At 37.2% G+C, this 15,629-nt stretch overlaps 1 protein-coding gene across 1 annotated transcript in view; it reads right to left on the bottom strand.

Moving 5' to 3' along the window:
* LOC140784545 (calcium-transporting ATPase 5, plasma membrane-type-like) overlaps positions 1-15,629 on the bottom strand; it is a 48,846-nt gene that overhangs the window by 23,593 nt on the left and 9,624 nt on the right. The window contains exons 9-19 of the mRNA XM_073132026.1: positions 13,282-13,352; positions 13,087-13,170; positions 12,920-12,997; positions 12,761-12,832; positions 2,181-2,264; positions 2,008-2,090; positions 1,827-1,935; positions 1,692-1,747; positions 1,559-1,601; positions 1,398-1,481; positions 1,111-1,248 (exon numbers count right to left, since the gene is read on the bottom strand). Coding sequence (XP_072988127.1) covers positions 1,111-1,248; positions 1,398-1,481; positions 1,559-1,601; positions 1,692-1,747; positions 1,827-1,935; positions 2,008-2,090; positions 2,181-2,264; positions 12,761-12,832; positions 12,920-12,997; positions 13,087-13,170; positions 13,282-13,352 — 902 coding nt within the window. The remainder of the gene's footprint in view (positions 1-1,110; positions 1,249-1,397; positions 1,482-1,558; positions 1,602-1,691; positions 1,748-1,826; positions 1,936-2,007; positions 2,091-2,180; positions 2,265-12,760; positions 12,833-12,919; positions 12,998-13,086; positions 13,171-13,281; positions 13,353-15,629) is intronic.

Raw genomic sequence — 15,629 nt, 5'->3', positions numbered from 1 at the left:
CTCTTAATGGTTAGTGGAAAAGACAGAGTGTGTTGATCACATAGTGATACCATCTGATGACCCTAACCGGATCAGCTATGAAGAAAAGTCTCGAGCGTCATCTCGAGGTGACATCTAGTTGATGTGGATCCACAGGGTTTAGACCTATTGAGACATATGACAGCATAAATATTAAAAAGATGTTAATATGTTGAAACTGTGCAAGGTTACAAGTTGTGACTCTCTATTGTTATCATTGTCATTATTTAAAGAGCATGCCTAATGCAAATTATTATGTATATTGTTGATTTTAGTTTTTTGAAACTATTTGGTTTTCGAGTGGATTCCACTCACTGAGCTATAGTTGTTGGCTCATAGATTTATTTTATTTATTTATTTATCTATCTCAGGTAATAGTCAGCTGGGCGACTGAGCGAGATGTACCTGAACTCTACCTCCACTTAGGATCCACCTATTTACTTTTTCGCTCTTTTGAATTTTATGCTTTAGATTAGAAGATAAATTTATTTCGTTTAGAGACTCAAAAACAATAACATTATTTTATATTTATTGCAATTAGTTTTAAATTTAATAAAGCAGATCTTCTTTGTTTATTTATTCTTGCTATTGTACACTTAGGAAGTATTAGTAAGACTTCGTGTATCTCAAGCATATTGAGGTGTACGGCCGGTCATGATTCCTATCTCAGCTTGTGACAGGCATAGCCATCGTTGACTAAAAGCTAATACAAGGATAAAATAAATAGATAAATAGCCAAGGGCGGAATGTAAAAGCTCCTAACCCTCCTCATGCGCCGAATCCAAGTGATTGGGTTAACCAATCTGGGTCTGTCCATAAGAATTTCATGTTGTCCTAAATTGTTCTCTCTTATAATGCAAGTACAACACCTCCCTCTGATATCGGTCATATAGGTTAAATCTAATTCTAGTTAGAGATTCTGATTTGGTTATTAGGGTTGAAATTGGCATATATTCAAATTGACAAATCTTCTTCACAAGAGGTAGATTGTGACCAAGTTTCTAGCTACCGACAAACAGTTAGGCAAGGCAGAAAGAAATAAACACATTAAATTAACCCATTAAAAGCTTAATCAAAAGAACAGCAACTTACCTCCGGCAAAAATACACTGCCTGTTGTATTTTGTGAAATACCTTCAATTAGTAAAGTTGATGCAGTAGCTGACATCATTTTAACATTGTCTGGAGGATCCAACTTCATTCCGCCTAGATATGCCTCCACAACTGTCATCTGCATCATTTATATAATCATTCTATTCTTTGACAATTGTAATACTTTTACATGTTTCAAAAATTCTTAGTCAAATAGTTTTACAGATAAGCAACGTAATCATTTGAACATAAAAGATATGCGCCATTAGAAAGCTAACTGATGCAAACCTGATTCATGGTCAGAGTTCCAGTCTTGTCACTGCAAATAGTTGTTGCTGACCCCATTGTTTCACAAGATGAAAGCCTCCGGACCTGTGGGGACACCCCTTAAAATTTAGGAGTTGCTTTGTAGTTTAAGAATGTTGTGCAAAATCAGGAATTATATTTACCAAAGCCTTGTCATTCATCATCTTTCGCATCGAATACGCTAGTCTGGAGGGTAAAAACAAAGTATCACATAGAGGCCAGAAGTACAGAGGAAGATTCAAGAATATAATTCATAATCAGATAGCAGATGCATACGTCAAGGTCACGGCCAAAGGAAGCCCTTCAGGCACCGCAACAACCACAATAGTGACCTAGTGAGAGAGCAGAAAAAATTTAGCACTATAAGCATAATAATATTCTATACTCTAATATGAATATGAAAAAACATACTGCAACAGTCAATAATCTAAGTGCTCCACTGAATGCTTCTTTAAATCCCGTCTGATGGTTTACAAACTGAGGAGTTCCATCATCATTCTTGGTATTTCCAGTAAAGTATCTTTGTAGAATGAGAATGAAAATAGTTAGAATACATCAAAACTATGACTTCCTTCACCAACAAACCACATACCTAATCCAAAGGACGAGAAGGACCACACCAGCAACTGTAGATCCTAGTATACCAATGAAATTAGTAACACCACTCAAGCGCACCTATTTCAGAGGGAAAAGAGGATGTGTAACAAGCAACAAAGTTTAATCTCTTTTTCTTTACTTAATAAGTATTCAAAGAGCAACACAAACCTGCAAAGGAGTTTCTTCACCATTATCCGTAGATATATTGGCCATTAATAGACCCCATTCAGTATTGATTCCAACAGCAGTTACCTTGATTTAATTCAAGAAAAAAAAGAAGACTTAACTTTAATAACTTGTAGAAGAAGCACAAAAAAGAAATGTGCAATCAACAAGATAGTGACTGATCAAAAAGATATGGAATGCAACTGAAATGAATATTGAAGTTAAGAGTAATTTAGGACATGAACAGAAATCCTCAAAGATTGATCATGGAGATGTAATTAAAAGAGAAATATGTTTCATCAAACTTTGGCTTGAAAGTATAGTTCTCTCATGGATTAGTAGCCAGAGATATAGGTGAACCTTTTGAGGGAGATGACTACTTATCTGGAAGAAACTTCTATCAATGAGTATGAGCTGGGTCATGTACCCTAAACATAGTGATTGCCTAATGTGCAAGCAATTTAGAAGCCTATTCATAGATACATGTAAACTGCCAATTAGAAAAATAGATCTTTTGTAGAATAGGAATTATGTTCAGTTTTAAGGGGCATAAAAGCAAAGAGCAAAATTAAATGAAATATAAATATATCAACATTCATTCCATGATTCAAGTCAAATACTTCCACAAAATACAGATAAGCTGACCATTTGTATAATAGTGGATTTGGTAGTGAAGATAATTAGGAGAGATATCTTACTGGATGTAGTTTTATATCACAGTATTCGCTTGATACTCTCCTAACATGGGATGGAATGACTAAACATCAAGAAATGTCGTGACAGTGGCAGAGGGCATGCCGACCTTGACTTGGCACAGTACATATCATTGGCACAAGCCGCACTGAGCCATTGTGTCATTGGCTAGCACATTAAACAGTCTTGACATGGCACAAAAAACAATCTTTAAATATTTCTAAGGCCTTAAAATAGATATTTGGGGCTAAATTAAAATACCTGCAAAAAACAGTTGTAATTAAATTCTAATCTCCTGATTTTTCTCAAATTTTTCTCAAACTCTCTTTGTTGAGGCAGATAACTTGCAAAAAAACAGAAATTTCCCTTGGATTTCTAACAATTTGAAGTATAATTTTATATAGATCACGTATCATAAGGCAAAGAGATATCAGAAGTGATGAAAGAGACCCCAAAATAGATTTGTTTATAAATAAACCCAATTCCTAGTAACACACAATGACATGAGTGGCCATGAAGATGTATCGAGATAATCCTCCTGTATCAATGCCGACCAGCACAAGCTTAACAGCATAGAGAATGATAACTTTTAAGAATAGGGACTATGTTTATTTTCAAGGAACATATAAGCCAAATACTGAAAATAAGTGAAATCTAATTGCATTTGTAAGAACCGAAAAAAAAAAACTCTGGGAGCGGAGCACACGTGTTCACCCATCACTCTCTCCTTCATTGTTACGCAACAATATGGCCGTGAGTTTTTTGACCCAAGGATGGCCGTGCTGGTCGGCATGCCCCGTGCCGATCGGCACTTGCCGTGCCAGTAGAGGCACGGCACTTGGCATGGGGTGTGCCAGTGGCACACCCCCGTGTCGAGCCGTGCCGACCGGCGGGTGTGCCGTGCCGTGCCGGTCCGGCACGACCACGTGCCATCCGGCACGGCCTCGTGCCGGTCATGTGCCAATGTAGAGACATTTTTTTTAAAAATTTTCTATTTCCATCATTTTTTATCAAATCAACTTTACTTATTTTCTTAACAACCATGATATGACATGTGAAACCTATTTTTTTTTAACTTTTTCTCATTTTCATCAATTAACTTTTGTCATTTTTGAAATGACAACTTATTTGTCATTTTTTAAAATTAGAATGACAACTCATTTGCCAGACCTAGACAACCACAAAACCGAATTTATCAGAGACAGAAGAAAAAAAAGGGACCATCTCAAGCTCAATATGATACAGTCAGATGAGGAAAGGACTTGAGTCTATAGATAGCACGACATCAGGAGAGGTGCGCCCACAGAATGATATGAGTTCATCATCATTACCATCATTTCAATCACACCTACTAAAGCCGCAACACCTTATTATACTCCATATCCACAATCTGTATATGCTTATGGTGTGTTTGTGCCTGTGCCTATGTCGGTGCCGGTCATTCCCATGCATATTCAATATTCATATCATATCATCAAAGAATTACAAAATTCTTATTTGTATGAAGACTATATGAGATGTTATAACGAGCAATATTATCAGTAGATGAGTTTTGAAGAATATCGACAGTATTTAATGCAACATTTCGGTGTTATTTTTGTGCCAGCAAATGAAGTCTTTAATCCTCCTCGTCATTCTACGTTCAACTAGATATTAGTTTTAATTATTGAACTATTATCAATTATATATTGAATGATCAATTATGTATTGAATGTTATCATGTGTTCAATTATCTTATGGAGTATTCAATCATATTATGGAGTGTTTAATCATTAATATTAATTTTAATGAATGTATTCAATCATATTATGTGTAGAATAATATTTATATTCAACTGTTATTTTATCTTTAATAAAATAGGTTATTTACAAAAAAATAATCTAAAGATAAAATATTATAATGTAGATTTTAAATTTAATACATATATTTAGATAAAAAAATCAAATATTGACATACCAAAGACCAAAAAATTATTAAAAATATTATAAATGTGTGCCACTGGCACGAGGGGGGCGTGCCGTGCCGATGGTCGCACGGCACGGCACGTGCCACTGACACAGCCATCACTGTTTTGACCTAATCCAAACTGAAATAAAAATTTGGTTTCTTCCTATAAAAAACCCTAATTTCACCTTCTCTAACTACAGCTTCTCTCTCCTCCTCCTCCCTCCCCTGTTCTTCTTCTATTTACTATTGGAATCATGTTGTGGGATTGGACCACCAGAGCAATCGAAGACCACCACTTTTCTCACCAGTCGTAATTTGCTGTAATGGGTAGATTAGAGATTTCAGTCATTTGACTTAAACTCAAGTGAGTGAGTTCACTCACATTTTTATCCGTCTTGTACTTTATACTTTTTTATGATCACGTATTTTCTATATGCAAATTAAATATCATATTTCTGTGTGCAATTTAATTATTTTATCTCTGTGTGCAAAATATAAGACTCGATGCATGCTATACGTCGTGCAAATAGCAATTTTTAATCATGAATATTGTAAGAACCAGAAAAAAAAAGGGTTGAGAGAGGAGGGTGCATGTGCTTTGCACGTGCAACTCCCTCCCCTCTCCCTCTCCGGCACGCGACGAGGCGCAACGGAGATCTCGCTAAATCCGAATCAAATTAGATTTGGATTTTTTTAATCTATAAATTAAACCCTAATTCTCTCTCTCCTCAAAACCCCTAGCCTCATTTTCCCTTTTCTTCTTCTCCTCCTTTGTTTTCTTCTTTCTCACCATCAGAGTCACGCCGTGGAATCGGCCTGCCGGAGTGCCGCCGGAGCCATCGGAGATCACCACGTGACTCCTTGGTAAGCCCTCTCCCACCCCCCAATTTTAATTAAAGTTTAATAAGGTAAATTGAAAATACCTAAATTGGGTTTTGCGGCTTCATCGGCAAATCAGAGTGACCGGCGGCTTCAGGCTACTGCTGCTCGTGCTCGAGAGCTCCAAGTCGTTGGCCTTGCGCCATGGTTGCCTTCTGGGAAAGCCCTCATGGGTCCAGTCGTCGTCGGCTTTCGGAGTCGGCCATTGTAGTGGGTTCTCCTCCACCTCGTGAGGACAACGAAGTAGAGAGAGAGAGAGAGAGAGAGCCGAGGGGCTTGAGGGTGGTCGTGAATCGCCGTCGGCGGGGTCGCCGGCGGTTACTCTCTCCCTCGATTCTTCTCTTTCTCGCGCCAGTCGCGAGAAAAAAAAAGAAAAAGAAAAGGGTTTGGTTGGGCTCAGGTTTAACTCGAGCCAACCCCTTTTTCTTACGAGTTCGGGTTTGGATTTCGGATCCAAAGACCCGACCTGAACCAATTAAATTGGATGGGCTGCGGGTTAGCCCGTAGCCCAATCCATTATTTTGGCTGGGCCTTGGCCCAGCCTGATTAGTTCTATTTTTGGAATGGGCCGAGCCAGCAGCAGCCTAACCCAATCCAATGGGTAATTTGACCCATTTTAGTTCTTTTTAGTTTTTTTTAATTTTAGAAATATTGATATTATTCAAATTGAAAATTTTATTATTATTTATTATTAAAGGTAGTGATTTTTAGTACGTGAACTAGAGATTTGAGATTTCGGTTGTCTTGTCTAGACTCAGGTGAGTAGGTTCACTCACATATTTATTTTTATTATATTTTGTACCTTTGTCAGACCATGCAATTTTCTGTGTGCAAAAATTATTTATTTCATCCTTACGTGCAAATTTAATTGTTATATTTTTTGTGTGCATTTAATCATTATACTCAATGCATCGCCATACCTTGTGCAAATATTAAATTTTAGTGAAAAGAAAAATGAGACTAATATTGGTACGACGTAGAGAACATTCCCAGTATAAATCGCTTGCAGTTTTCCATGGTGACTTAAATCTATCTGAAATCTAGGAGAAAGTCATAAATCTAATCACTGCGGTGATTTTCTTTGGTGATTCTGGCGGGGTTAGGGAACAGTCCTACGAAGAATGAGAAATTTCCTAGGTGATCCTAACTTCTCTCAACGGTTAGTGAAAAATACAGAGTATGTTGATCACATAGTGATAACATCTGATGACCCTAACCGGATTAGCTATGAAGAAAAGTCCCGAGCGTCATCTCGAGGTGATTTCTAGTTGATGTGGATCCACAAGGTATAAAACCATTGAGACATATGACAGTATAAATATTGAAAAGATATTAGTATGTTGAAATTGTGCAAGGTTATAAATTATGACTCGCTATTTTTATCATTGTCATTATTTAAAGAGCATGTCTATTGCAAATTGTTATGGATATTGTTGATTTAGTTTAATTTTATTCAACATTAATATAATTTAGAATTTATTTGGTTTTCGAGTGGATTCCACTCACTGAGCTATAGTTGTTGGCTTATGGATTTGTTTTTTTTATTTATTTATCTATCTCAAGTAATAGTCAGCATGACGACTGAGTGAGACGTACCCGGACTCCATCTCCATCGAGTTCTCATACAATAATAGCTACCATTCGAGTTTAGGGCTAGCACCTTACGAGGCGTTGTATGGTAGAAAATGCAGATCTCCACTTTGTTGATTTGAGGTTGGTGAAAGACAGTTATTGGGATCATATATAGTACAAGATGCCACACAGAAAATCATTAAAATCAAGAAAAAGCTTCTTACAACTCAAAGCCGTCAAAAGAGCTATGTTGATAACCGGAGAAGAAACCTTGAGTTTCAAGTGGGCGATATGGTTTTCCTAAAGGTGTCACCTTGAAAATGATTGATCAGGTTTGGTAAGAAAGGCAAGTTGAGTCCTCGCTTTATTGGACCTTTTGAGGTGTTGGAGCGCATTGGAGAGGTGGCATACCAAATAGCATTGCCACCTAGGTTATCTAAAGCATAGTTTCCAATTTCGGCCGATCCCGAGTGGGATCGGCCGAAACGGATCAAGATCGGGGATCGGCCAGGCCGAAACCAGCCGAAGAGAGAGTGAGGGAGAGGGAAACATTAAAAAAAGGAGGGTAAGAGAAAGAGAGAGAAAAAGGAAGAGAGAGTGAGTGAGAGGGAAAGATAAAAAAAAAGAGGGTGAGAAAAGAGAGAGAGAAAGATAGAAAAAGAGTATAGGAGAGAATGGATATTTCAGACTAACAGTTAGAGAAATAGGAAAGAAGAGAGGGAGGAAGAAAGATTTTTACTTTTTAGGCTTTATAAGTGAGTAATTATTATTTCTTATTTTCTTATAATTTTTTCTAAATTTTTAGAAATTTCTCAACATTTTTAATAATATTTAGAATTTTATTTAATTAAAATAGTCCGATCCGATACAGGCGGCCGATACGGCCGATACGTATCGTTTTTCCGGACTGTCGATCCCGATCCCGATATCGATTTTTGGAACCTTGATATAAAGTACATAATGTCTTCCATGTATCTATGTTGAGAAAGTATGTGCCTAGTGCAGACCATGTGATCGACTTCGAGCCTTTGGAGATCTGAGAAAATCTATCTTATGAGGAGCAACCTGTGAAAATTTTAGAGACTCAGAAAAGAACTCTTCGCAATAGGGTAATCTCTTTCGTGAAGATTTTATGGCAAAACCACAAGCCGGAAGAAGCAACTTGGGAGCGTGAAGATGAAATGAGGGAGAAACATCCGGAGCTATTTCCTTAATCTTCATAGCGACTATTACAGTATTACTTTATCCTTTTATTACACTAATTTTAATTTCGAGGACGAAATTTCTTTTTGTTGGGAATAGTTGTAAGAACCAGAAAAGAAAGGGTTGAGAGAGGAGGGTGTATGTGCAACCCCCTTCCCTCTCCCTATCCCGCACGCGACGAGGCGCAAGGAGAAATCATGCCTAATCCGGATCAGATTAGATCTGGATTTTTCTTTTAATCTATAAATTTAAACCCTAATTCTCTCTCTCTCCTCAAACCCCCCAGCCTCTATTTCCCTTTTCTTCTTCCTCTCATCCTTCGCTCTCTTCTTTCTCACCGTCGGAGTCACGCCGTAGAATCGGCCTTCCGGAGTGCCGCCGGAGCCAACGGAGACCACCACGTGACTCCTTAGTAAGCCCTCTCCCACCCCTCAAATTTAATTTCAGTTTAATAAGGTAAAATGAAAATACCTAATTTGTGGGATTTTGGCTTCGCTGGCAACTCACGCCGGCCGGCGGCTTCAGGCTGCTGCTGCTCATGCTCAAGAGCTCCAAGCCGTTGACCTTGCGCCATGGTTGCCTTCTGGGAGGGCCCTTGTGGCTCTAATCACCGTCGACCGTTAGTTGGAGTGTGGTCGTCGTCGTCGACGGCAACTTCTCCTCCACCTTGTGTGTTTGCTGTGGCCATGATTGTGAGGGACGAGAGCTTAGGGTGTGGCTAGCGACCCGCCGACGGCGGCGGTCGCCGATGGACTTTCTCTCTCTCTTTCTCTCTCGCCCTTCAATTTCTTTCAGTTTGGAGAAGGCAAACTCGGGTTGGCCTTCTCCCTTTATGTTTTTGGATTCGGGTCGGGTTGGATCCGAATCCAAGGAACCCGACCCGGTTCCATTAGTTAATTGGATTGGGCCATTTAAGTGTTAGTTGGGTGGACTGCGGGCCAACTGCAGCCCAACCCAACTGATTTGGGCTTATTTTGACCCAAATTATTAATTTTTGAGTTAAATTATAGAAATTTTTTAATAATTTTTATTTAAAAATGTTATTGTTATTTATTATTAAAGGGGGTGATTTTTAGCACGTGAGCTAAGGATTTGAGATTCAGTTATCTTGCCTAGACTCAGGTGAGTGGGTTCACTCACATATTTATTTTATTATATTTTGTACCTTTGTCAGACCATGTAAATTTTTTGTGTGCAAATTTATTTATTTCATCCTTACGTGTAAAATTTAATTGTTACATTTTCTGTGTGCATTTAATCATTATACTCAGTGCATCACCGTACTTTGTGCAAATATTAAATTTAGTGAAAAAAAAATTAGACTAGTATTGGTACGAATTCGAGAACAGTCACAGTATAAATCGTTTGCGGTTTTCCGTGGTGACTCATGTCTATCTGGAAGTCCAGGGGAAAATCCTAAATCAGATCACTGCAGTGACTTTCTTAGGTGACTCTGGCGGGGTTAGAGAACAGTCCTAGGATGAACGAGAAATTCCTAGGTGACTCTAACTTCTCGTAACGGTTAGTGGAAAAGATAGAGTGTGTTGATCACATAGTGATACCATCTGATGACCCTAACCAGATCAGCTATGAAGAAAAGTCTCGAGCGTCATCTCGAGGTGACATCTAGTTGATGTGGATCCACAGGGTTTAGACCTATTGAGACATATGACAGCATAAATATTAAAAAGATGTTAATATGTTGAAACTGTGCAAGGTTACAAGTTGTGACTCTCTATTGTTATCATTGTCATTATTTAAAGAGCATGCCTAATGCAAATTATTATGTATATTGTTGATTTTAGTTTTTTGAAACTATTTGGTTTTCGAGTGGATTCCACTCACTGAGCTATAGTTGTTGGCTCATAGATTTATTTTATTTATTTATTTATCTATCTCAGGTAATAGTCAGCGTGGTGACTGAGTGAGACGTACCTGGACTTTACCTCCACTTAGGATCCACCTATTTATTTTTTCGCTCTTTTAAATTTTATGCTTTCGATTAAATGTTAAATTTTATTTCGTTTAGAGACTTAAAAATAATAACATTATTTTATATTTATTGCAATTAGTTTTAAATTTAATAAAGCAAATCTTCTTCATTTATTTAATTTTGCTATTGTTCACTTAGGAACTACATATTGAGGTGCATGGCCAAGAGCAAGAAATACACCCGGTGCACCCACCAATAGTCCCCCTAGAGCATCTCTTCGACAATGGTGGACGTGAGCACGACATGAGAGGGCGACCCACTCAGTTGGAATTTTCAAAGTTTAACGGTGGTAATCTTATTGATTTGATTTTTTGTGCTGAACAGTACTTTGAATGTCATGGCACGACAGAAGAGGCTAGGGTGCCTATTGTGAGCTTTCATATGGAGGATGCAACCTTACATTGGTACCAATTGGTACATGCCCACCAGTCATTCGACAATTGGCCGGCATTCACTTTTACATTAGCTCAATGGTTTGGGACTGTTAGATATGAAGATTATGGTGCTACACTCTCCAAATTGACACAAAACACTATGGTGGCAGCATATCAAGAAGATTTTGAGTGCCTTAGTAGTCATTGCATTCCAAGGTGGCTGCAAGAGGCGTTGACATTTTTGACGGGGCTACGCGAGAGATCAAGGCCGACGTCTATTCCATGCAGCCGCAGACCTTGATGGAAGCCTTTGAGATTGCCATTAGGATGGAGCAGAAGTATACTGCCTTGAAAAGTGCTATGAGGGCTAGTTGGATATCTAAGGACAGCCGGTATACGTCGCGAACGGCAGTTCAAGCTCTACACTGAGACCACTGACATCCTCCTTTAGGTGGTGGGTTACATCGAGACCGACCACCTTTCTCAGAGGTGGGGGCACACAACCCAAGGGCTGAGCCTTGTCACAAGCATAGGTAGATGAAAAATAGGCCAAAGGGTTATGCTTTTGGTGTAACGAGTGCTACACTCTAGAGCATCGATATGCCAAAGCTATGGGCACCGTCATCTCGAGGAGTCTTATTTTAGATCACTGCGATAACTTTTTTAGGTAACTCTGGTGGGGTTAGGGAGCAATTCTAGATTATATAAAGGATTTTCGGAGATAACTCTAATATCTCTCAATGGTTAGTAGAAGAGACAGGGTGCACTAATCATATAGTAACAATTCTTAGTGATTCTAACCGGATCAGCTATAAGGAAAAAAGAAATGAGCGTCATCTTGAGAAGACTTCTAGTTGATGTGGATCCATAGGGTATTAACCCAAATGAGACATATGGCATTATTAAATCGAAAAAAATTCAGTATATTGACACGAAGCATTATAAGATATGATTTACATTATTATTACCTGTGTAGTTGTTATTACTACTATTATGAGCATGCTAAGTGAAATTATTATTTTCTATTGCTGGACTAGGGTTTAATTAAAATTATGTCTATGGATTTCAAATTTATTTAGCTTTTGAATGAATTCCACTCACTTAGCTGTTAGCTCATGAGATCCCTTTTCTAATATTTCAAGTACTAGTTAGCACGTGACGACTGAGCAAGATGAACTGGGATCCTTATCTCCACTTAGAATTTTATTGTTTTATCCCTCAGTTATATTAGATATTATATTCTAAATCATCTATTATTTCAGTTTGATTGGAAACACATTAGTGAGGAGATTTGGTTATTATTTTTATTGTTGGATCATAGCTATTGGTGTTAAATATTCATATTAAATTTATGTTATGTTGGACTTAGAAAAAATATTAGTTAGAAATTATAACTTCTTATATCTCAAGTGTATTGAGGTACATGATCAATCATGATTACGTAACTGGATCGTGACATATTAGTATTCAATCCAATTAAATAATTAAACAAATTAGCAAACCATTTATATATTACATATGCTTTTGAACTATACAATGCGATAACTAAATTCAACTTTCAGTTAATCAATCATATCTAGTTCTTATTGAAGCAGACCACAACCGCAAGTAGTGAGAAATAAGCAACTAGTGCAGTAAGGTGAGGCACAGCAGTCTACTAATATTCATGCTACAAAAGGCTCAGATAACTATATTAAGCAGTTCCATGATGTATGACTATATACCTCTGGTTCCAATTAGATTTAGGAGAATTACAATGTATATGCTACCTAATGGTACATCAATCAGAGATCAAATTTTGCATGGTAAACAAGGCCATAATGGACACAGTATTCAAAATATATTCTCAGCTTTTCTACATGCTTCTACTAATGACTAACAATAGCATATCTGTAAAAAGAATTGAAAATTTATATACTCACCAACATGGTGCCATAGCCATCTGCAACTTTGCAACCAGACATCAGAAAAGGTGTCCTCTTATCCTTAGGGACCTGAAACATAATATTGACTTAAATATAACACTTAAACTAATTTACAAAATTATGATACAGAAAACAGAAAGTACTAATACAACTCACGATCTTGGTCTCCCCTGTCATACTTGATTCATCAAAAGCAAGAGAATGACCAAAAATCATTAGACCATCAGCAGGGACCTAAAAAAATATAAAACAAGCCAATTCTTTTGAGCATACAAAATGCAAGAGTAGAACTTGGTTCTTAAAATTGTAACATGCCTACTTACTTGATTGCCAATTTTAAGGGGAACAATGTCACCAACCACAAGATCAAATATTGAAGCTTTGACTCTTCTACCACCTCTGATTACCTAATTATTACTTCACTAGATCATTAAGCAGTATCACCTACTGAACTCAGCATTTGAAACTTGAAGAGGAATCAAATTTTAGCAAAGCATCTTCATGTGAACATTACATACCTCCAGGTGTATATTTTGCTTCTCCTCATTGAGATGTTGGAATTGAAGAGATTGCCGATAGTCGCTTGTTGCTAAAGAGGAAAAAAAAGGAAGAAGAACATTGGAGTCCAATGATGTATATAAATAACATACACCTAACAGACAACAACATCAGCTCGGGATTCAACCCTAGCACTTCCACCTAGGTCAGTTCTTGCAGAGTCGGATGTGCGACAGCGTGTTAAGCACGAATGTAGATGGCTGGAATACATGCTTGATTATGAATAGAAGGCCTCTTGTTTTCCAGTCTACCCCATTTGTGCAACTTGCTTGATGTGCTATAACACATCTAAGGGCCCACAAGGACCAACCAGGATGGACATGCCTGGACAGAATCCAAGCCTAATAACTCAAAGCAAATCTTACAAGCCTAACATGATTCAAACCCATCATAGCAATTCACTCTAAATGCACATGAAAGGAGACCTTTGACTCACATAATAATCACATTGTTGGAAATTTGCAATCTTCAATTTCATACTCATGTGAAATTAACAATTCTACATAATAAATAAAATAATAATGTAGAAGTATTTCTACAAAGGAAGAAATTAGCATTACAATTATAAATCATAAGATAACAGATTCTCATGTACCACTATATGTTAAAACCTACTTCCTAAATTTATTGTGCAGAGCTACTAATTGCAACCTTTATTCTATCATAGCAATATCTCTTTGTTTGCATTTTTTGAATTATCTTTTCAATTCAATTTGTCTTTCTCATCCTATAACCTTGTAGAATTTTTTGTTTTGTCAAAAATGACATTAAATTTCATAACTCTGTTTTCTTTCTAGGAAGTTCTTAAGACTATTTTGTGTTCTATTGATAATATTTTTATAATGGCAAATTCATGAACAAAATCGCAGGTATTAGAGTTGTACAAAGTAGATTCAAGTGTACAGTCAAGTCGCATAGCTTATGGAAGATTAGATCATGTAATGAAATCAAGCAAAGAAAAACAAGTTCAGCAGCTGTTTCAAATTTGGTTTTTCCTTCGATGATTTTCCTAGTATGAATTGCAGAGGTTCCGCCACATTTATTTAAGGGATCTAGAGGCAGAACGAAAGATCCGTCCATCTAAGGATCCCTCATCTAAAAGAGCTTCACTTTCTATCATTGTATGAGAAATTACTTGTCTAAGTGCTTGCCCTTTTCAGAATATGTCTTAAAGCGTTTGGAGAAGCCGAATTGAATCATCAGCAATTATTTACAAGTTGGAGGATCCAACCCAAGAAGAAGTTAAGGAAGATCAAGCTTCATACTTTGAAAAGTTCTCGATTTTCCTCAGGGAGCAAATTTCTCATTGAGTGTGAGGAAAGCCACCTAAATATCTCTGATTATTGTTGCTATATCAAAGATTGCTCATCGAGCATCGAAAGAGCTAGAAAAAATTGTCTACATCAACATCTACCAAACAGCGATACTTGTGCGAGAGGTTGATCCTCAATGCAAGAGCTTACCAAAGAGAGACCTTTGGTAAGCTCTTGCATTACCAAAATATTTTGGTAATTCACCAAAATATTTTAGTAATTCAAGACCACAAGAACTATTTTGGTAATTCACCAAACTAGTTCATGTTGTCGTGTTCAAGAGGTTACTTAAGAACACTTAAGTATTGGAGTGTCAGGAGGGGTTGTAACTTGTAAATCTTCTTTCTATCACTTGGTGAAATAGATCGATAGGCTTTGCGCGGATTCGTGGTTTTTGACTTTTCTTCTCACTATGTGAGAGAAGTTTTTCGCATTAAAAGACGTGTCATAGTGTTTGTCGTGTTTTACTTTTCCTATTCATTATGGGTTTTTCATTTATACTTTTATTCAGTTTTTTGCTTGCTGGCTTGAGTTTGATTTTCATAGTTTGAATAGTATTCAGATTTATATCTCCTTCTAGATTTTGGTTTTTAAAATTTGATTCTTAATTGTTTTTCTAAACCTAGTAGGATTCGATTTTCCTATACCAAATCATTTATTTGGTGTTTGACTAACTTGACTTGAACTTTTATTTTCCATATCTCTAAACCTAGTCAAATTAAGAATCTCTATCTCCCCCAGAATTTTACTATTATTCCAAACTTTAAATTCTAGTACTGAATTGATAGTTCAAGTTGTTATTATTTGACCATTTACTACTATTATGGTATTGTAACAAACAATTAACGACAAGGACAAATCTAATTATGTGTGCAATGTAAGTAGCTATACTTTGTTATTGGCAAAGGTTAATCAAGGATGGCTATGCCGGTGGTGGCACAACACCTGACACGGGGTGTGCCAAAGGCACAACCTAGTGTCGAGCCGTATTGTTC

This window comes from Typha latifolia, chromosome 1 (assembly GCF_019914945.1).
Source record: "Typha latifolia isolate L0001 chromosome 1, TyphaL0001v2, whole genome shotgun sequence".
Classification (NCBI taxonomy): Eukaryota; Viridiplantae; Streptophyta; class Magnoliopsida; order Poales; family Typhaceae; genus Typha; species Typha latifolia.
Note: the sequence above shows the minus strand (reverse complement) of the source record. Positions and strands in the feature narration are given on the sequence as shown.